Source organism: Aulonocara sp. 'chitande type north' Nkhata Bay, linkage group LG13 (genome assembly GCF_057382095.1).
Source record: "Aulonocara sp. 'chitande type north' Nkhata Bay isolate Kocher_YH1m ecotype deep benthic linkage group LG13, A_spYH_male_GT1.1, whole genome shotgun sequence".
Taxonomy (NCBI): Eukaryota; Metazoa; Chordata; class Actinopteri; order Cichliformes; family Cichlidae; genus Aulonocara; species Aulonocara sp. 'chitande type north' Nkhata Bay.
The window spans coordinates 15,011,005-15,033,307 of NC_141356.1; the positions used below are offsets into that span (position 1 = coordinate 15,011,005).

Sequence of the window (22,303 nt, forward strand, 5' to 3'; positions counted from 1 at the left end):
TTGCTGGTTCGAGCCCCGGCTCGGACAGTCTCGGTCGTTGTGTCCTTGGGCAAGACACTTCACCCGTTGCCTACTGGTAGTGGTCAGAGGGCCTGGTGGCGCCAGTGTCCAGCAGCCTTGCCTCTGTCAGTGAGCCCCAGGGTGGCTGTGGCTACAATGTAGCTGCCATCACCAGTATGTGAATGTGTGTGTGAATGGGTGGATGACTGGATGTGTAAAGCGCTTTGGGGTCTTTAGGGACTAGTAAAGCGCTAAATAAATACAGACCATTTGTCCTAAAAAAAAAAAAAATCTCCATGGGACAAAACAACAGATCCCCCAAAAACTTCCTGTAACGTATGATCTTTTTATCAAAGATCAACTTTTAATGCTTCACAGAGCATGCACACCCTTTGATATAAAAAAAACTCTTTATTTTGTTCCAAATAGCTTCAGGAGATTAAAGTTCTGCAGAATTTTAAAATAATAAATAGAAAATTTTCTTGTTAAACTTTTTGAACTTGTTGATTTTTTGTTTATTTCCTTGTTTTTGCTCACATGTTTATTGAATAGGCGACCATATTTAACTAATCTAGAATACAATCATGCACATGTGACTGAGATTTCATACCATATTGATACTTTGGTATTGTTATAGATTTTCTGTGCATTGGGTAAACTAGATGAATTGCATGATGTTAGTGTTCTTTTTCATTTATTTATGCAACGTATACCTTAACTTATAACCTACACCTGTTTTGCATCAGTTAAAAGTATGAATAATTCATTTAAGTGTCATCATAAATCAGATTAAGAAGCACTCTGAGAACACAAACCTCCACCATGGCAGCTCACTCTCTGCACACTATTTGCTTTTATGCAAATAGTTTTGTATTTTCTGTATATTCATTTTGCCTTCTTTGTTCTTTTTAAAAGTAACTTAATAAGTTTAAGACGTGAAACAAATGCATTTGAGCATAAATGTTTATTATTATTTTTTATTTATGTGTTTAGACAAATTTAAATGTTTAGCAATAGATACATAGTAAGGAAAATGGATTTGCTAAGTAAATAGTATACGTTTATTTTGTTTTCCAAAAGAAATTAGTACTTTGTACATGTCTTCAAATTTTTATGCATTTAAATCGTGATGAAACCTGTTTCTGTAATGTACACAAAAAGTATCCAATACCAACATGTTTGCGTCAGTCTGAAAGCCTGTTTTCATTTTAAATAGTTCTCTATCCCTTTGACCTTGAGGTAAGTTTATTGACCTTGAAGGAGAGGTCAGAGGTTAAATCTAAGATGAATCATAGTTCCTAAGTTTCTAAAAGGTTTTCTGTCCATTTTCAACCAATAAGTCATCAAGCTGGCCGTGACGACCTTAGTGGATGTAAGGCAAGTTGTAATGGATTATTACAGTAACATGACCCCACTCTACACAATAAACTTTTATCAGAATCAATTCAAAACTTTTTTAGCTATTGTGTTCATGGGACAAAATGACATACATGCAAATGTGGCCAAAAACATGGTGGTGGTAAGAAACTTGCTGTGGAGTTGTGAGATGTGATACATGTTTGTGTCACCTTATTCATAAAGGAATTAAAAGAAAATTAAAAGAATTTAACTAAAAAGACAACTTCAAGCATAATTACACTCTTTTCCACTTTTGGTGCTTTGTCGTTACTCACCCAACAAGCAGTTGTTTTCCTAAATTTTCTCACACAGAAAGTCGACTAATGTGAGGTCATCACAGTTTACCAAGTAAAAGTGATCACCTCACGTTAGCCTCTAGAGAAACAAGGATTTCTTCTTAGCTTGAAAAAGGAGATGTATATATTTAAGAAAAAGAAGAATATCTCTAAAGTGTCAAATTATATGTAGACATATGAAGAAGAGAAAATAATTAAAATGAAAAAAATCAAGACACTGATGCAGAAAATTTTAATTGAATTCCTGTATAGTCAATATTTGAGAAGGTATAAAAACTAGATAGGTGTTATTAGTGGTCCGTATAATGAATGCAGGCCTATTTAAAACTGTAAAATGAACCAATAAACTCTCAGAGACTCAATGATGAAATGCAGAAAGAGTACAGGCAAACATTTACTTCCTATCATCATCTCCTCTCCTCCTCTTTAAATTGTGTCTGTATGTGTGGCTGTGTGTGAACTGCATATTGGTGTGTATCCATTTTGGAGTGTTTTGGATGCATCACACCTCTGCTATCGCTTAGCTAATGGGAACAACGATAACATACCTTCCATTAAAAGAACACACGCACACAGAAAAATGATGTTAACACTCTGGCTGACTGCTCCTAACTATTTTTAAGAAGCACTCCAGTGGTGTGGCAGCGCACACCGGGAGGTTGGGTTTATCTGAACCTCAGCACCTCCTCTGACAAACAGCTGACTGTCACACCCGAGAGAGAGAGGAAGCTCCAAGAGGGATGACAAAGTCGAGCAAAATGTTAACACAGTGCTGGAGCTACAGAGTTTTGTTATCGGAAAGGTCACACTGTGAACAGAAGCCTACAACAATCATTTCCAGAATCAAATATTTAAAAAAACTAAGTGCAATTCAACTAAAAATAGTTTTTTTTCTAATATGGCCAAACTTTTCAGATGAATTAATATTTATTTATCCACTAAAACAGCTGCTGCCTACTGTCTAACCTTGTGTCCTTATCTTAGTCTAGAAACACATGTGACTGTTAAGCTGCTTGCTGCTGTTATATGGGCTGATCAGACCAAGATGATCCAAGTTTGTTCCAGTGTTGTTCACATGATACTGTTCTTAGCTAAAAGCACACACTAAATATCTTATCTTTATCTTGAAGATTGTTTATGACATGATTGATATTTTGTGATTAACATTTGGAACTAATGATGACACCTACTACATAAAGAAGAATGGATCCATCTATGGTCTCATGACTCTCCCCCAGTTACAGTTCTGGCCCCTGGGCACAGTTTTTCTGCATGTAGACAGTTTGTGTTTATGTTTAAGATTAAATATTAGCACATCTACCTCCCGAATCCCATTCATTATTGCTCAGTGTGCTGGTAAGAGTATAAATTTAGTCGTAGGGTTTACACTTATCTATGAGGGCAGGTTGGTAGAAATAGTCTGTGTGGGACTGTTTGTTTCATTCACCATCCTGTTTTTTATGTAATATGTGGATGCCTAGTGTACTGCTTCACACATTTGCCTGACAAGTGAAAGACACACAGCCTGCCCTCTGCTGGTCACAATGTGGTACTACCCCATCACGCACAAGCTACATTTTATGTGTTCCTGTTGTGTTATAAACATTTTTGTCTGTTGTAAAAGTGAGGGCAGAGGTGTTACTAATGTAACTACTGATAGTGGTTTGAAAAGCTAAGCCAGCATGCAGTACCTGTGTTGTTATTGATGGCATTTAGATATAGAAGCACTAAAAAATGCAAATGCTTTACTTCACTTGGTGGTCTCAGTGCTACAGCACTGAGAAACTGAAGGGTACAGAGGCCAAACAGGGCAGAAAAGTCAGTGATAGTAAAAACTAACAGCTGGAGAATTTTTTCTTTATTAATTAGGATAATTAGAATTGAGATTGTACACAAAGACCTTGTATCTTAAGTCCAGAGAAATTGTTTAATTATCTAATAATAAATAACTAAATAAAATATAATAAAGAATATAAATACATAAAAATATAATAAATATAAATAAACATTTAAAAATAGATTATATAAAACAAATCTATATTCATAAATACATATAAATATAATTTGTGAAAAAAACAGTGGCACTTTTTTTTTACTGAAATTTGTCAGCAGTGACTCTTTTTTTCCTGCATCTGTCAGTCACTGTTTAAAGTTGTCTGAACATGTTGCGTGCCTTTAACTCATCATTCCTACCACAGAAGACAAGTGGGTTTTTATGTGTTTCTGAGGCTTGGGGGGGTAGAAGGGTGGGGGTGACTCTGGACAGCTGGTCTTCTTTCTGTTCCTGCATCACTCCTCCTCCTCTTCTCCCTCTCTCTCTCTCTCCTCATACCATGCTGTCATTTTTCAGCAGAACAAAGCAGGAGTCTTCACCGATCACTGCTGGATATAAACTCATCATCTATGCAGGTACATGAGGACATTTTGGAAGTTTGGGTGTTTAGCTTTGAACAGACTCGCTATAAAGTGAAATTTGGGTACAGGCAAGTTGGTTCTTACAGGCTGATTGCAGCAATTACTGAACAAAGTATGATCAGACTCAGTCTTCACTGCTATTTTATTTTTCACAGTAGCATTACTGATGGTATCATGCATTAGAGTGCCGCTTTACTTCTGTTATTGTTGGACAGCATCATGATTGTTCCACTCCTGTCCACTTCAGATGTTGACCATCTCTGTGCTCCTGCTGCAGTTCCTCCTCTTCCTTCATCTTGTGTCCTCCTCTCCCCTTTCCAAGGTAAATTCACTGCTGAAGATATGTCGTTTTGTTTTTATTTTGATAAAATGGAAATTGAGAGGTGTGCAGAATAATTATAGTGCTCTATTATGTTTAAGTACTAATGAGAATATGTTTAATATTACACTAAAAAAAGCTTTTGTTGTTACTGTTGTTGTTGCTAATACTCACTAGTTAGTAGCTGATGTTTACGGGCAGGTGTGTGCTTGCATATGTTGAGGTAATCATGATTTAGGAAAGTGTCTGCATGTGTTTTGTGCAAATGTTTTTAAGGTAACATAGAAACCCACAGAAATATAGAACAGGTCCTCAGGTGTGTCTCGCACTCCCTCCACCTGTAATTTTGGTGAAAACACACTCTGCTATGAGTAAGCTTGTTTCAAAACAAGTTCCAATGGAAACTTTTTTTAAGTTACCTTTGAAAGAAGATTAAAAACATATGGTGACACACATTAAAATTTACTTTACTTCAAAGGTTTCAACAATCATGAGATAAAAACACTTTTTGAAAAATGTGAATAGAGTAACTCCAACATGTCTTTTTAAATGTATATGTCGTACACAACAGCCAATTAATAAAAATACATCGGGATAAAAAATGAAAAAATACAATAAATCAGAAATGTTACAAAAAAGACAGAACAGAATCCAAAAGGACTTTTAAGGGAAAAATGGATTACTGCAGAATTGAAAATCTACACAATGTTCATGCAGAAGAAGCACAGGATTGTTAGAGAAGAGAATAATGAGGTTGACTAAGGGAAGGAAAGAGAAGAGAAAATATAAAAGAGAGAACGAGAGAACGAAAGAACAAATCCAGAAACTTGGGTTGCAGCCAAACAAAGTAAATAAGACATATACTCATAATTACACCGAAAACATTACTGCGGTGTGTGTGTGTGTGTGTGTGTGTGTGTTCCGTACCGTCAGCTGGTTGCTAACAGCAGGTTTTCAGTGCAGCAGGTGTCAGCTGGACAGCCACAGGCGACAGATGTACCTATTGTGTGTGTGTGTGTGTGTGTGTGTGTGTGTGTGTGTGTGTGTGTGTGTGCACCCTTCTGTGTCTTTGTGTAGAACAATCTGGGAGTGAAGACATTTCACTAAAGTGAGAACATTTCTATAAAGTGACGAGTTTGTGCAGTCCTCTGTCATTTAAAAAACTGTCCTGAGATCAAAGTGAAGATTACTGCTGGAGCCTGAGTTAAGATGTCCTTATGGTAGAGCTTTGGGAATACATGATTTCAAAAATGTTTTTCATTTTCAGGTTTTCCATCCTGTTAATAAAGAGGAATGTCAGGAATCAGAGTGTAATTTTGTTCTTCTGTGTATTGAGTATTTATTGCTGCTTCATATAATTCACTGTCTCTTTAAAAATACTTTGAAAAGGAAATCGTGGCTTGTCATATCATAAACATGATGAACTTACTGAGAATTATCATCTGAATCTCGTCTGTTTTTCAGCTTTTTGAACTTTTAGTGAGTTTATGTTGCACTGATTACCTGCTGTCAGGTAATCAGTGCAGGGATGGAAATAAATACAACACAAGACTCTGAATATAATAAAGAAAACAAAATATTTCACAGGTAATCATTATTATTTTTATTTTTTTTATCATTATAATCATTTTTGTTCAGCATTTCTCATTTGCCTCCAAAATGTTGGCTTTTGAATAAGTTTATTAAAATTGCCTAAAATAATATTTATATAATATTTATATAAATATTTAATAATATTACAATATATTATAACAGTGCTTTGCCCATATTTACATTGGTTATAACAACATTTTACTTATCAACTGTATCTTATCAACTGCATCTTAATTTGGTGTTTAATATATTATTTTCTATACATTCACATTTAATTCTTTCAGTTCCTTTAATATGTAACTGGGTTTAAATGGACATTTGTTGATAAATCAGTTTTTGTCTCAGTCAGAAATGGAGGTGGTGAAATTAAATTTTAAATTATAAACAATGAAAAAGTCCTGAAGAAGACAGAATTTAAAATGAGATGCATCGCTTCGCAGCTGCTCCAATACATTTTGTCTGTGTGTGTTTGTGTGTGCGAGAGAGGGAGAAAGTCATGGTCATTCAACGTGCCATGTGGCCTTTCAGACGAAGGTCAAAGGTCACCATCTGGAATGTGGAGCACACCCATCCCAAATTATTCCTCCACTCTTCCCAATTCTCTTCACTGTGATGACAATGTCTTTGTCCCTGCGTGTTCTTCTGTGTTAGGATGAGTCGGTGTGTGCCAGGACTTTCTGCGGTGCAGGTAGAGAGTGTGTATCAACTGACCGAGGAGAACCAGTCTGTCGCTGTTTACAGGTAAAGGTACTGATAACTAGCAAACATGTGTACTTGTAAATGTGTACGTCTGTATTAGTTTAGGGAAAGGCTGCAGGTAATATTTCTGCAGCTACCATTTTTTGGTAATCTTCTATTGACGAGCCTGTTTCCTTTGCAGCAGTGTGACATGTCAGAGCACTGGGTGTGTGGCAGCAACGGAAAATCCTACAGGAATCACTGTGAACTGCACAGAGACGCCTGCATCACCCAGACCAAGATACACGTGGAGCACAGAGGACACTGTCTGGGTCAGTTTCCACAAACACAAACTCTTTAAGCTTTGAGTGAAGCTTGTGCAGTCATGAAGGATTTGTGTGTGTTTCTATTTGCAGAGAAACCAACAAAGGCCAATGTGAGCCCCAGTAAGTCACGAAATATTTCACATTTTTACACAATTCAGCAAATTTGAGTGGCTGTCTAAAGCCGGTCTCTTTTTCATGCTTCACGCTTGCAGTCGTGTGTTTCCTATCTGATCGTGACTGGATGAGAGAGAGAGTGATCCAGTGGATTCAGAAAGAAGCTGAAGATCTGGCCTCAAACACATCAGCCGGTGACATCCTTCAGACATATTTTCAGGTGTGAATACTTCATACACTGTATAATAATTACAAATGTATCTGTTAGTCACTTGCAGGAAGAAATGATACATTTTAGCTTATTATCTTGCATAGCTTCAGCCTTATGATATACCATTATTGTAACCATTTATTAACTTACATGGATTCTGACACTGACTGCTTGCATAGTCATTCTTAATATATTCACTTCCTAGTTAGAGAAGGAGTAATATATGAGAATATCTGTGAATAAGAGGTAAAAGATTTTGAATGCAGTTGTTGATGGTGTTTTTGTGTCACAGGCGTATGATGATGGGGATTCACAGCTTGATTCGAATGAATTTCTGCGATTCCTGAAGCACAATGAGACGGCACTCAACATCACATACTCAGACACTCTGCAGACTAACCTGCTGCTGAGGTATTCGTTTTTTCATCGCTGAGAGTTTGTTCTTCTAATTGTTTCGCGTTTTGTTTTGTTGTTTTGTTTGTATATTGCAGCACACATTTTGCACATCATTTTAGAAATTAAATGGCTGTTAAAACTCCATATCCAGACTTCTCCAGTCATTTGTCTCTTACTTCTTTCTTTTTCTTAGATCTCTGTGTGTCGATGCTTTGATAGAGCTGTCGGATGAAAATGCTGACTGGAAGCTGAGTTTGACTGAGTTTATCAACTGTCTTACGCCCACCTACCACCCAACTGAGAGAAGTAAACATGCATACACACAAGCAGCAAAATAAGAGTATGAAACTGAACAAACACTTTTTGTGTTTGTGTGATTGACATTTTTATAAGATTTCTATTTGCTTTTCTCCATTGTATTCAGCTTTGGATTTATCCTAACACTGTTTATCATTTGAAGACTATTATTTACTGCACTTTACAATCAAGAACAAAGAGTTTACTACTTGGGGATGTATGTATAAACAAACAAAAAAGGAACATATAATTACACAAACACATACTTAGTGGCAAAGTATGTTTAACTCAATGTATGATCTACATCAGGAGTGTCGAACACAAGACTCACGGGCTAGAATCAGCCAAGCAAAGTTTTGGATAATGTGAAGAAGAGCACATATTTTGGACTATTTCAATGTATTTTCACACATTTTACAGCATCTGTTCCTTTTACAAGAATTTTTATTAAAAACTGAAAACTGAAACTTTTTATATTTTTAAGGACAAGAAAGTTAGCTGTTCTTGTGTTTATTACATTGTGTTTTATGTGTGTAGAGTGTGCTCTGGAAGACGAGGTCTTTGAGGATGGAGCTGAAACTCAGATGGAGTGCAACAAGTGTGTGTGCGCCTGTGGAAACTGGGTGTGCACCACTCTGACCTGCAATGGTGCGAGTTCACTTAAAAACAGTAGTCTTATTGTATGACTGCTGCATTTGTTCTGTTTCTGCCCGCTGCTGTGTTTATCTTTGCAACATGTGTTTCAGGAGAGCATCAGGTTGATGAAGATACTGATGAAGGAGGAGAAGATGAAGAAATGACCGAAGAAGAGTGGAGCAGGAGGGTGGCTGAACTCAATGCTTTACAGGTCGACAGTCTCTCCTGAAACAATATTATTAACCTTTAAATTATTATTCACAGAGACGTTTAATCTCAACATAAAAGTTACTCAAATTTAGACCAGAGTGGCAAAAATACATTTATTTCTTCTGAATAAATAAATGCATTAAACTGCAGAGTAAGGGAGTTTAACAGAAAGGCACAACCAGAAAGAGTTCCACTTCCAGGTTTTCAATAATTTTTGATTGAATATTTTTTATTAATTAAAACTATTCACTTAAATAAGTCATTTAAATGTACAACTACAAAATTCTTCTGTAGCAATGTGATGCACACATGATTGGTATAAGTTTAAACACTACCTACAGGTCAATGAACGTCTCTTTTACCTGTTTCAGGCATCTGTCACCATGCAGAACTGAGGTCGCAACAGCCAGTTATCAACTGAGTGGCCTTCCGCTCCAAACATGAGGAACAGGTTTAGTTTAAATAGCTGTTGTTATTATTCTTATAAATGATTCAACACATTTTATTTGTGTGAACTGTTAAATCACTTCTAAACATTATTCTACCTCTTATTTTACTTCCTGAATTTAATGCACTGAAGTTGGTTGCTAATTCACAACCAGTTTTTAAAAAATGTTTTTAATTTGTTATTGATTGCTTTATACTTTTAAAGAATGGAATTATATTTTCTGGCTTTTGAAGAACACATGAGCACGTTTTTGTTTTTTTCAATTTTTGATTGATAACTCTGTCTAAACTTTGATTTCCCTCTGTATTAATGAACAAGTATTTATGACATCTAATTTCTTATGATCAGTGAAACAAACAAACAGCCCCCAATGCTGTTTGTTTTCTTGAGGTTTGTAATGAGATACTACTTTAACTGTTTTGATAGTGAAAGCTATTTTTGTATCATTTTTTATCTAATAAAAATGAGCGTGAGAAGCAACTATCGAATTCTTTTTTTTATTATTCATTGTTCAACACAATATATACAAATGTTGTTTTAATAAATAACAGTTTACAAAATATCAAGAATGTAGTTTTAAGGATTTATTCTGAGAAAAAAAGAAAGAAAAAAGATAGAAAAACATTAAAATGGGTTAAATGCTTACATTATGCTAAAATAATAAATCCAATCATCAATAAGGTCTCCAAACAGGCTCCTCCCCTCTCATGGAAAGACATGCCCCTTCAATGTAATTGGTCAGTGCTGTGACAACATTGCGGTCCTCCCCTGTGGTTTGGAATGGTTGGTTGGGCCCGTAGTGGAAGCTGCCGGCCTGGAATGGACCACTGTGGCTGAGCGGAGCGGGGGGAGGAGGAGGAGAAGACAGATAGGAACTGTATGGAGGAGGTTGGGTAGAGTAAGGGAGAGCAGGCAGGTGGTGCATTCTGGGAGTAGGAGCGAATGAAGATGCCAAAGAGGTCATTGGGCCCAGAAAGGACTCATTCATCCACAGAGAGGTGGAAGGAAAGGATCTGCATTCTGAAGCGAGACAAGAAGCATCAACATCAGTGTTTCTCCAGAACTCGTTGTCTTCTTTTGTTGTTTGCTCAGCTGTCATGTGACATGAGCATGACCACGCCCCACTACTGTTTCATAAGAGAAAGTTTTCTTTCTAAAAACTAAAATTACAAATGAACAACATAGTTTTTAATTTTCAGTGGCCTTGCTGTGTCATTCTTGCTGTGACATTTTATGTCTTACCTGATGAAGCTGTGCTGCTACTGATGCTGCTGGTGGGCCTAAAAACTCCAGCCTTCATCTCCTTCTGCCTCTGACCTGAGATCAGAAGAAATAATGTTAAAACCTGCCCGGATCACCTCAGAATTGATCCAATCATACTGTTTTCACTCGTATTTACTAACGTCTGGGCAGCCGTGGTCCGTCCACGGTAATCTTGATGGCCCTGTGTAGGGTGGCGATCTGAGGAGGTGATGTCAGCACGTTTATCGTCAAGGTGAAGCTCTTACCTTTAAAACGATAATAAAACATATGTACACATGAAACTAGTTGAGTATACTTTATATACATTTGCCTACTTTGTTTTTATTTACTTAACTGAATCAAATTTTTTGTCTTATTCACTGTTTTGCTTTGACTGCTCAAAACTTTTCACTTGTTAATGTACTTTATCCAGCGTTATTTCTATTATATTTAAATGTATTTTTAATACTCTTAATTGTATTTAGTGTGTTCTTTATTTCTTTTAAATCTTATGACTTTTTAATTTATTTAAATGTGCTCATGATTACACATGATTTGCTTTCTTTTACTCAGTTTTGCTCTGATGTTATTGATTAAGAAACTAATTAATTAACTAGAGTTAATTAATTCTGGCTCCATAGCTTGATTATTGATCTAACTTTACAGGTATTCAAATATTTAAAAGAAACATATAACAACAACTAAATGTTTTAACTGTGTGATTGCAGGGCACTGCAATTGCAAATAGTGTAAGCAGTGTAGACAGAGGTGGTAAAGATGGCAGGCTGCAGTCTTTCCTCTTGTTTATTGACAAACAAGTATGAATAACTTGTAACAGTGCTGCATGTATCTGTTTGTATACCTCTGCCGCTGCGGCCGATGAAGCGGAGGTCGTTGAAGTGGGCACAGCCTTGCTTCATGGTGGCTGTGGCATTACGTAGCTCGGCGCTAACATTTTCATCATTGCCAGCCATCACTGTCACAACCACGCCATCAGGCACATCGTTCCCCAGGGCAACAACCTGAGAAATGAAAAAACATTGTAACAGGTCTTTTATCTTTGTGAACAGAGGATTTTTACTCTTTCAGTATGAATAAACTGTATTTTGGTTTAAAAAGACCACCAGTGTATATGTAGATTACTCACAGTAAAGGCTCTTGGTAGTGTCTTATTACACCTCCAGTGCTGAGGCAGGCTGCTGCAGAGGAAATTTGGGCTGTCGGTCGGGACCAGTCCTCTGGGTGGAGCTGTACTGCACTGGTGGAGACACCTCAGCTCCTGTTCATCCAGTTGACGAGTGCTGGCTGATGGTGACAGGCGGCACTTCACCACAGGATCTTAACGATAGGAATAAAGAAGTCCATTTTTATCCCATTTTGTCTTTCATTTTTTGTTCTTTTCGCTGAGATTACATGCATTTTAGACTTGAATATATTTTTATTTCCTGAAGTCAGTCTTAGATTCAGACTTTATTAAGAGTCATATTAGATGGCAATTTAAATAAAGGGTTAGCTATTGTAGCTACTGCCTCAATCTAAAGCACTCCAACACCAGTTATATTTGTATACATAAATGTGTATTGTAAAATCATTACTAATTATATACATTTATTTACTTTTTAATTTTGGACCGTTTGGTCCTCCATACAAGTGAGATTGCCGCAGGAGAGCGCTCAAAGATATACAGCATATTTTGTTAAAGCTGTGTCGCTATGGTGGATATGTTAAAATTCTGAGTACTGATTAGAGTATAAACACTTCCCCCTTAAGCTGTGTATCTTCTTCAACTGTAATCTCAGCTGCTAACCTTGTATTTAACAGCTCATAGCTGGAGTGTAGCGCCTTTCGACCAGGACATGTAGAAAACTACAACTACCACACCCTCGCGGTCCCTTGCGTCATCAAATCGCGCCGAAAACAGAAGAAAACCAGAATATTAACAGAAATAGCGTCTCTCTGACAGACTCTGGTGAGAGTTTTTACTTGTTTTATGCTTTTCTATGTGTCTTTGGTTCTCCTCTTCGCCTCCCCTCCTCTTTCCCTCCTTTGTTTCTTTTCTGCATTGTGTTTCAGCCGCCGCAGTGTTTGAATATGAGGGAACTGCGCTGTATTATTATTCATATTTTACTGCCGGAGGGGAAGTTACTGCGGTCACACCACCTGTCCAACTGTAGGAGTGTGTATGTGTGTTTTTATATTTATGTATGTGTGTGAACGTGTGTTAGGACGTTGTGTTTATTCTCCCGAGCTCTGTTCTGCTATTTTGTTGTTTTAGGCTCTTGGCTCGGCTTCTGTTGTGCTCTGATTTGTTTAGATGAAGTGATCCCAAAATACTAAAACCACATGAAAGTGAACTACAAGTGCAGCATTGTGATTTATTTCATTTGAAACACACACACACACACACACACACACACACACACACACACACACACACACACACACACACACACACAGTATAAAGAAGACACACATACACATCTGTCAAAGTAGAGACTAAGTGCAACAAAGCCGTAACATGAACCAGCAGGTTCCTTCACATAGATAAAAACATGATGCAGGAGGATCAATCTCAGATGCAGCAACGATCAGGATAAAAAAAGAAGCTAAAAAAGCTGCAGTATTTCTAATTGGAGCTGCTTTAGCTGTTCTATACTGAGGGTACCTGAGTTTCTGTCTCTATTCAGACAGTGAAAAGGACGGCACATAACATCCACATGCGTGAATGAAGTTATGGTCGTTGCCACTAAACTTGAAGATGAAACTTTTCAGAAGTTTCAAGCAGATGAGATGAATGTTACTTTGTTCAGCTTGGGACTTTATTGGCATTAACTTGGCCGGCATTAACAGACAGAGTGTTTGGAGCTGCATGAATGTTAGTATGCCTGTGGATACACCAGAACACTAGCTTACAGAATGACTTTTCAGTCTGCAGTAATGACCCAAAGCAGGCTTTCAGAATTAACCGAGATTCCTTATTTCATTCCTTATTAAGGAGGGGGGAAAAGAAGAAAACTATAACACGCTCTGATTTTAGTAGAATATTCAACACTGCTATCAGAAATCATTCAGGAGGCTGAGAGGCGAAACTGCTTTTAAATCCTAAAGAGGTCCAGCTGCCTTTTATGATGACATTGATGACTGAGAACCTACACAGACATTTATATTGGGGGTGTTCTCTTCTTGTACAGTCAATAGATGATATAAGAAAATATAGTATATTTTGACTATATATAGTCAAAGTATACCTTATAGTCAATAAAGTATATTTAAAGAGAGAACAAAAGTTAAAATATTGTTAGATCTTTTCTTCACTCAAAAGATTGTAAATTAATTTTGCTCTCTAGTTTAATGTGGTTCTGTCTTGGTTTTCTCATCAGGTGGGTGTGGTTATGAGCAGTCCCATGGCTGGCTCCGCCCCCTCCAGCTCTAAAGACCGTCCAGCTTCCAGGATCAATTTTATCCCAGAGCTACAGAGCATGATGTAAGACACACACACACGCACACACACACACACACGCAAACAAACAAAGAGAAGGAGTCTCACCCCAGTACAGCATTGGGCTGGGGCTGCTGAACAGACTGTTTGAAGCCATGGAAACCTGTTTTTTAAAGGAGAGAGCCACAATATTAGCATTGTGGTTAATGACACTTTGCAAATCCAAAACAGATGCCTGAAAACAGCACATAGCCCTTCATTTCAATATTTTATATAACACATTTGTACAAAGAGTTCAGAAGAATTTCAAGAAATTAATTTTTTTAATTGCTAAAGTATAACTTTAAGTAACATTTGGTTTTATGTCAAGCAAAACAAACGAAAAACAAAAACATAAAAGTATGAAATTAAATGGCTCATATCCAGAGACATGAGCCACGAGTGATAATCAGTTCAGACTTGAAGTCTCTAGACATTTAGTTAACCTTTACATTCACAACCAGTCAATATGACTGATGGAAAAAAGTACTGCTCTGCACAAAAGAAAAAAAAAAAGAAATCTAATTAACATTCCTACAAATTCACAGTAAGTGACAGTAGGTCAGTATATACAGAATGTAATGTTTTATCAGTTTTTATTAGCAACTCTTTCATTATTAGTTTATTTTTAGGTTAAAATAATCACATTTTCTTGTATTAAGTGACAAGAAACTCCATATATTTAGATTTTGGACCTTTTAGTTAGAAAAGAAGAAATAATCAGGAAGGTTCAGCATTAATAAATAATCGGCATTTTTCACCATTTTCTGAAATCATCCTGTCGAGGAAATAATTAGTGGATAAATCAGTGAAAGTGGAAAAAGATCTTTAAAAATAAAAATGTAGTTAAAAACAACTGTTAAAAGCAACTGTTAGTTAAAACTGTTAGTTAAAGTTAAAGTTAAAAACAACTGGACAACTCCGGTACCATAACAAATTACTTTTTGACTTAGTTTCTAATATGAAGTCACTTTTTCTGCTTAGGTTTTTTAGAAGTACTACACGTAAAACTGTCATATTTAAATTCTTACTGAAGGATTTTTTTTCTAAAGAAGCCACATGCCTGCTGCAGCCTCCTTTGTGTTGTGTGTCTTTTGCTGTACTCACCTTGTGTGGGCTGCAGAGAGGTGATGCTGGTGGTCAGAGAGGCTAAAACCAGACTAAACCCCAAAACCTAAAATCAACCTAAAGTCTGAAGCCAACCTCCGAACCTGAGGCCAACCTGCCCACAACCCCAAACCAAAACCTCTCTCACCTGTATGACAGAGCAACAAACAACCAATCAGGGAGCAGGTTAAAGGGCCGGGGGGCAGAGATTAAGCAAGGGGAATGGTGGGGGTGGCGATCAGGTGTTTGTATTTCATAGAGAAATAAAAGGAGAGAGTGGGAAAGAGAAGAAATGAGAGAAGGAAAGCGCTCCAGGATGTGGGTTTACGTTAGTCTGCCATCATGGAAGTGGCTTTCTGGATGCAAATTGAGGTTTTGACCAAATTGTGGTCAAGGTGTATGTGTGGCCTGTTGACCTTAGAGTGTGTGTGTGTGTGTGTGTGTGTGTGTGTGTGTGTGTGTGTGTGTGTGTGTGTGTGTGTGTGTGTGTGTGTGTGAGAGAGAAACAGAGACATACACAGACACATTTACTGGCTGCATGTTTATTTGGAAAGTAACCAAAACTTCAGCTCTGCCTTGTTTTTAGACAATAAATCATGTTTTTGTTTAGTTTAGTAACAGTTAATAGTTAAAAATTTTAAAACTTTAATACCGTACAGATTAAGAACTGCTTTTCATCTTATGAAGATTCCTTTACTTATGTAAAATGTTTATAAACAAGCAGTCACACCAGATTTTTAACAAATCTGAGCTGAACTGAATCTCACTACCAACTTAAAGTATCTGCTAATTTTTCTCCTGCTATGTTTCAGTTAGTACCAAAACAAGTTTTAATATCCAGCTACATTTAATTTGGATGCAATTAAAGGTATTTAAAGTAATGTGTGAGATGCATCCTTTAAAGGACTAAAGTCATCTGAGACAGCGCGTTTTACAGTACCTGTAAAAAAGTAAGTACGCCCCACTTTTAGCAGCAATAACTTGATTTAATTGATTTCTGTATGACTTCCTCCGTCTGTCATATTCTTCACAGCATTTCACAGCATTTCACAGCAGTTTGATTCTCGTCTCTTTCAGCCATTGTGCTGTAGTTTTGCTGCTGTGCTTGGAATCATTGTCCTGTTGCATGACCCAGTTTCAGTCGGGTTTTAGCCATCTGACATGACCTTACACTTAACCCCAGAATACTTTGAAATAGTTCACAGTCAACTCAATGGCTGCAAGGTGCCCAGGTACCCCCGTACTTGATTTGTTTGGCTTTCTCCAAACGTGGTGCTGTGCGTCATTGCCAAACATCTTCACTTTGGTCTTGTCTGTCCAAACGGGATTGTTCCAGTCTTGTGGTTTGACTGCCATGTTCTCTTTTTTGAGAAGGGGCTTTCTCCTGGTAACCCTTCCAAACAAGCCAGTCTGTTTCTAATTATTTGCAAGTGTTAGTGGTTTATGGTGAGAATAAAAATGAAGGTAATGTCCTGTAATGACAGTGTTGAATGTGAGCATCTTTGTATGCCTCTTTAAATTACTAATAAAATATCTCACCATTCACAGGTTTTAGCTGTTGTATAGTTAGTAACGATGTGTTATTCATAATTTATTTATTTTGGGTAAATTTCTGTGTTTTTATAAGGCATTTCTTTCTTGTTTGGTAAATAAAGTACTTTGCTTCTTGTCCAACTGGAAGAGGCTTCAGCCTCCCTGAAACCTTTGGTGAATAAATGGTTTTTAAAAAGGGATGGATGATAGAATAAATATAACTGCTGTAAAACTATTCTTATAGCTGTTATAATGTACAAAATATATACTTAGAATATATAAGTATGTTTCTCTGCAGGAAATCCACTCTTTAAAAAAATCCATACCATATATTTAGCTTTTTTGTTACTTATTATGATTAATTATGTAATATATTTACCTTTTAAATAACAGTGTATAAATACAGTAATTTTAATTTTGTGAAGGTGGTAAGAGGCAGGCTTCATTAATGGAAAATGATAGAAGTAACCCGTTAGAAGTGATCTTTCAGAGCAGCAGTTTAAAATGAGTGCTGTTAGCACAACCGGCGCTATGTTTAAGAAACGTTAATGAGTTATGACTTTAGACTTTAACAATTAGCAGCTCTTTAGCACGTGGCAGTGTAATTAGATTCGACTGACGCACTGGAAGCTCTGCAAGGCTCTGCACAACTATGATTATAGTTGTGTTTGATTTTCAGGTTTGCTCTGGGAGACACTCGCAGGCCTTTGCAAGAGACTGCAGCGCTGGTGGAGGATATTGTACACACACAACTCATTACTATGGTAACATACAACATAACAAATATAACGCTGTAACAGTTATCTGTTCAAACTTCAAGATCAAAGCCTAAACCACCTGAAGAGGTAATTACAGGCTGAACAATAGTAAAGCACATCAGACAAATAAAACCCTTACATGTATAACTGATGTGGCTGTAAAAATCCACGATTCTGTCTCATTTCGGAGCCTCTGAATAGCAAAAAAACCTAAATGTAATTATATTAAAGCATAAGTGCAATTCATTTCTGACTTTACTGAAGCAATTGGTTTATTTCTCAGCTGCATCAGGCCTGCGAGGGAGCGGCTCTGCGTGGCTCGAGGGTTATTTCACCTGAGGACATTTTATTCCTGATGAGGCGAGACAAGGTACAAAATGCACACGTGAACAAAAAAACATTAAATATTCAAAACTGTATGTCCATGAATCTTTTCTTCCTTTATTGTTTTTTAAGGTTTGAAATAACTAATTCCTCTCCCCTTTTTCTGTTCTTTATCTTCATGCCTCAAAATCTACTGACCAGAGGAAGTTGGCGAGATTATTAAAATATCTCCAGTTTAGAGATTATAAATCCAAAATACTCAAGACTCTTGAGGATGAAGACACACAGGCAGAATCAGGTATACACAGAGCCTCACACACACACAGTGACCTTTTAAATGTTATTATAAAACCCCTGTGACCCTGTTTTGGAGTGGAAATCAATGCGTGGGCTCAAGAGCACTTCTGAGTCATTCAGCTTGTTGTTGCATCCACAAATAGAATTTAAAACTCTTGAAAAGAGCATTTAAATAGTTTAAATAAGAAAAAACTTGTTTGTTTTTTTTCCTTGGCTCACACTTCTTTCACATGGACTGATGCAGAATTGTGCTGTGGCCTGATTGGTTAAAATTTAAAGCTCATTATGAATGTGGTCGCTCTCCTCTTACACAGGCTGAGTGATATATGTGATGGTTTGGCTTCACATCTGTAATGGCACCATTGATGCTTAACATTTGCTACTACTAACATTTGCAAGGCGATGTCAAATCGTATCAGCATTGCACTATAGTTAAAAAGTCCGGGTGTTAAGCTTGTGTACACTTGTGTCACATTATGGAACAAAAAAAAAAAGCCAATTTTAAGTTGAAGAACTTCAATTATGTGTCAGACATAAGGGTCTCGTCAGCTCCCAAACGTTTCTGTTTAAAAAAGTGATGCAACACACTGGAAAACATGGTCTTGTCCTGTCTTGTTGGCTTAAATGGTAAATGGTCTGTATTTGTATAGCGCTTTTACTAGTCCCTAAGGACCCCAAAGCGCTTTACACAACCAGTCATCCACCCATTCACACACACATTCACACACTGGTGATGGCAAGCTACATTGTAGCCACAGCCGCCCTGGGGCGCACTGACAGAGGCGAAATTTAACATTATCATATTGCACATTGCACAATACAAAATTCACCTTAGTTCCCACATTTGATATGTTGTTTTTGCAATACCTTAAATTACATATAGGTTTTAAATAATTTGCAGATCTTTAAAAATATATATTTTTACAGCATCCAAACGTTTTCAGAAACCACTGTACAAAAAAAAGCTTCAAATGCTACAGTCAAAACCCAAGTGAATACTGAGCTCTGGTTTTAATCTTAAGTGTTTCTTTCTTTTTTTGTCTTTTGTGAACAAATTGGGTGCTGTAGGTCCTGCTGGTGCTAACCAGCGGAGGCAGCGACTGGCCCAGGACTTCCTGGTGTGGATGGATCAGACCGGTGAACTCCTGTCATTAGCAGAACGTCAGGAAATAGACCCCATCAAACAGGAGAGGATGGAGGTCAGAGCCCATCGATGTCTGCATGAAAATGATTGATTAGTAGGGCTGTTTTGAAAGTAAATGACACATATATGAACTTATAGATTTAAAACGCCTTGACGCATGCTCAATCATCCGGATAAAGATTTCCCAAAAAGTTGATTCTGCTCATCTGGATGTTTTCAGTGGGAGAAACTTTTTGGGATTATAGATTTAACTTTAAGTGTTTTTATGTGTATTTGAATCTTCAGCGTTTGGAGCGTCAGACTCGGAATATGGACCCGGCTCAGTACGCCGAGTTCTGTGAGAGTCGACAGCTCAGCTTTGGTAAGATTTTAAACGGCCCACTTAGTATCTGTCTCAGGAAGTTGATTCTGTCATAGGTACAAAAGGAGTAAAGGATTACATTTTATTGCTAATGTTTGCTTTCATGTCGGTTTGATGTTGCGTATATTTTTTTAATGCGGACTCTACCTGTGCTCTAAATCATGGTTTATGGGCATCTTATAAATAAGCAAATAAAGCTGTGGACTGTGTTTTTATCCTGTTAGTTCACCAATTGAATAATCAGCTGATTATTTCACTTCTAAATTTAAAAACATAAGGTACGTACGGTAAAAACCTGATTCAGGATCAGTTTCAGCATTTTAAGCCCGTCTGACCTCTTGTCGTGTGTGCTTACTTGTGCTCACTCCAAGCTAAGAAAGCTTCAAAGTTTCGGGACTGGCTCGACTGCAGCAGCCTGGAGCTGAAACCCAACAGCATGGCCATGGAGATCCTGTCATACCTCGCTTATGAGACTGTTGCCCAGGTAACTAACTCATTACTTCACATATGTGCGTGTAATTTAAAAGCTTTCCCCTGTTTTAAAATGCTTTTCCTTCATTCAGATCGTGGATTTGTCGCTCTTGGTGAAGCAGGAAATGACAGCAAAGACTAATCCAGTCAGTCATGTGATCTCTGCCAGCTACATCCACTACAACACACATGCTGAGGTGCATACACACACTTCATCACACATTGAGACCTATCAATCGCTAAAGCTACCGTCATAATATTACTGAGTAAATATCATCTGTCTTTCGTCTTCCTCCCCAGCAGGTGAAGAAGGATCCAGACTCACCTGAAGCCACCCCTCCCTCCACCCCAGGGTCCTCACACTCGTCAAAGCCCGTCCTACAAGGTAACGGCAGTGTGGATGGCAGGGCGAGGCAGAGGAAACGTAAAAAGGTGAGTCCCAGCTGCAGTTTCCTATGAGTTTAATGTCTGTGTGTATCATGAAGGCACAGGAGAAATTACAAAGGCAGTTTAATTATGGCGGCAGGTTTCAGCAAAGGCGTTTGTCTGCCTCTGGATAGGTTTTGTCAACAGAATGGAATCACAACCTTACATGAGATCTATATAAAGTGTGCTTAACAAAAGATCGTCATCGACACGACCGTGGAATAAAGGATGCCGCAGAGTAGGGGGATTAAGGGGCTTTTGGCTGCACAAATACACCCTGTAAAACATCCTTTTTAACTTGTAAATTATTATTAAGTATCTGGTGCATAAATGTTTGTTTTGTATGATGAATGTTGTCAGAGAAGTCACTGCAGGTATGATTCCAAACCAGTGGTTTTCATTTTAAATGAAACGCACTGAGATTCAGTATAACTCTAGAGATCAAAACACATGTTAATAGTCCTGAATCTAAGCAGGAGTGTCTGGGTTAAATGGGTCTAAAGTTTGGACCCCAGGTACAACTAAAGTAGCCAATAATTGTTGTGATTTATTGTACATTTATTTGCTTGATCATATTTTTAGAAGGACTTATGATAAATAATGAATAAATGCTCTGACAATAACAAACATTTTGCTGTATTAATCTCTTGATTGTACTAATTTTTGACGAGTCAGACTTTAATGTGTCTTTTTAGGAGAAAGTCTTCTGTGCAGATGTAGAGTATGAACTCCTCTGTTAATTTTCTTAATGTACATAATAACTGATGTTATTGCTAATTGCTAAATGTAAGTCTCTGAACACACAAGACAAGGTGACCATTTTCAGCTCATGGAAAACTCCACGTTCCTAAAGGAAACATCCAAAACATTCCATTGCGTCCTCTGTTGTATTTGTGTTAATACTTATTACTCATGATTGTGCTTCAGAGCTGTCCGGCTACAGTGGAGCCTCCCAGCGGAGCGATCCAGCCCTGTCACATCCGAGAGGCTATTAGAAGATACAACTACAGACACACAGTATGTACACAATGAGAAACTTACACAACTTTTCCACAGCTGATTATTTTTTTTTTTTTTTTTTTTTTTTAATTCATGGGTTAAAAGTCGTATAACTAATGCATAAAATACTCTTAATTTAAAGTGTTGGTTTAGATGTTTTACTTTTTCTGTACATGTCTTAACCTGTAAGATTAAAGTTAGTGATTGCTGAATCAATAACTTTAATTTGTCCTTCATGCTCACCGATCCAGATCGGAGTCAAAACGAGCATTCCTTGCTTTTTGTGAAATAGGATTCAAAGTTCAGTTGAATGCAAATGTGACATTTAAAAAAAGTTAACAAAGGTAGGATTTTCCCACAGCAGTCGTTTTTTTGTGCACAAATGTGGGTTGTGGGGAGGTATTTTTATATTATTTTAAACAAACCATTAGGTCTTTTTTGGTACTGAGTAACTAGTCATGTTTGTGATTTTGGTTGTCACAAGAAAGCGTCTGTGAATCGCTGTTTTGTTGCAGGAAAAGAACAATTACTCTGCTACCAAACCAGTTATTACCAGACCCCCCCAGAAAAAAAAAAAGTTATTTGAAGCAAATCTCTCTGTACCTTGTGTCAGAAATACACTCTGGACAGGAATTTAAATGTGTTTTTTCCTACTGAACAACATGCCGTCCATCTTCTCTCTCTGGCAGAGTGCCTATTCCAGGAGTGGGATGACCTTCCTCACCTGCTGAGGACGCATCAATTATTTTAGGCACATTCTTGGATTTTGTTCTATACATTTTTTTTTCAATTTCTATTGTAATAAAAACTTTTCAGTAAGCCGGTG

General features: G+C 37.3%; 3 protein-coding genes across 4 annotated transcripts; 2 read left to right on the forward strand and 1 right to left on the reverse strand.

Annotated features, from left to right (window-relative positions):
• Nucleotides 1–4,029: 4,029 nt before the first annotated feature.
• On the forward strand, nucleotides 4,030–9,747 carry LOC147315862 (follistatin-related protein 1-like). Its single transcript, XM_086258067.1, has 11 exons — nucleotides 4,030–4,103; nucleotides 4,357–4,431; nucleotides 6,673–6,762; nucleotides 6,902–7,031; nucleotides 7,116–7,145; nucleotides 7,238–7,359; nucleotides 7,643–7,761; nucleotides 7,940–8,052; nucleotides 8,581–8,691; nucleotides 8,790–8,890; nucleotides 9,261–9,747. The coding sequence occupies exons 1-11, from the start codon at nucleotides 4,098–4,100 to the stop codon at nucleotides 9,282–9,284; spliced, it is 921 nt and encodes a 306-aa protein (XP_086114193.1). The 5' UTR covers nucleotides 4,030–4,097; the 3' UTR covers nucleotides 9,285–9,747.
• Nucleotides 9,748–9,895: 148 nt separating this feature from the next.
• runx2a (RUNX family transcription factor 2a) lies at nucleotides 9,896–14,269 on the reverse strand. The gene is made up of 6 exons (XM_086258834.1): nucleotides 14,127–14,269; nucleotides 11,727–11,917; nucleotides 11,442–11,601; nucleotides 10,741–10,845; nucleotides 10,580–10,654; nucleotides 9,896–10,357 (listed from the first exon to the last, which is right to left on the reverse strand). The coding sequence occupies exons 1-6, from the start codon at nucleotides 14,266–14,268 to the stop codon at nucleotides 10,011–10,013; spliced, it is 1,020 nt and encodes a 339-aa protein (XP_086114960.1). The 5' UTR covers nucleotide 14,269; the 3' UTR covers nucleotides 9,896–10,010.
• Nucleotides 12,413–22,301, forward strand: supt3h (SPT3 homolog, SAGA and STAGA complex component). Of its 2 annotated transcripts, none has more exons than XM_086258831.1 (12): nucleotides 12,413–12,548; nucleotides 13,960–14,063; nucleotides 17,377–17,461; nucleotides 17,739–17,825; nucleotides 17,981–18,077; nucleotides 19,145–19,275; nucleotides 19,506–19,581; nucleotides 19,953–20,065; nucleotides 20,145–20,249; nucleotides 20,353–20,484; nucleotides 21,406–21,495; nucleotides 22,167–22,301. In XM_086258831.1, the coding sequence occupies exons 2-12, from the start codon at nucleotides 13,972–13,974 to the stop codon at nucleotides 22,206–22,208; spliced, it is 1,050 nt and encodes a 349-aa protein (XP_086114957.1). In that variant the 5' UTR covers nucleotides 12,413–12,548; nucleotides 13,960–13,971; the 3' UTR covers nucleotides 22,209–22,301. The 2 variants fall into 2 exon arrangements, with proteins under 2 accessions (XP_086114957.1, XP_086114959.1); XM_086258833.1 differs by having other exon boundaries at nucleotides 20,356–20,484.
• Nucleotides 22,302–22,303: the final 2 nt, after the last annotated feature.

Excerpts from the sequence above, each read along its gene's own strand:
- LOC147315862 (XM_086258067.1), top strand. Across the intron at positions 6,763-6,901 it reads CAGTCTGTCGCTGTTTACAG|CAGTGTGACATGTCAGAGCA; the intron begins GTAAAGGTACTG and ends TTTCCTTTGCAG. Across the intron at positions 8,692-8,789 it reads CACCACTCTGACCTGCAATG|GAGAGCATCAGGTTGATGAA; the intron begins GTGCGAGTTCAC and ends CATGTGTTTCAG.
- supt3h (XM_086258831.1), top strand. The coding sequence starts at position 13,972 with ATGAGCAGTCCCATGGCTGGCTCCGCCCCCTCCAGCTCTAAAGACCGT. Across the intron at positions 20,250-20,352 it reads ACTACAACACACATGCTGAG|CAGGTGAAGAAGGATCCAGA; the intron begins GTGCATACACAC and ends CTTCCTCCCCAG. Across the intron at positions 21,496-22,166 it reads GATACAACTACAGACACACA|AGTGCCTATTCCAGGAGTGG; the intron begins GTATGTACACAA and ends TCTCTCTGGCAG.
- runx2a (XM_086258834.1), bottom strand. The coding sequence starts at position 14,268 with ATGTGCTGTTTTCAGGCATCTGTTTTGGATTTGCAAAGTGTCATTAAC. Across the intron at positions 11,602-11,726 it reads CACTACCAAGAGCCTTTACT|GTTGTTGCCCTGGGGAACGA; the intron begins GTGAGTAATCTA and ends TTCATTTCTCAG. Across the intron at positions 10,655-10,740 it reads CGGACCACGGCTGCCCAGAC|GTCAGAGGCAGAAGGAGATG; the intron begins GTTAGTAAATAC and ends TTCTGATCTCAG.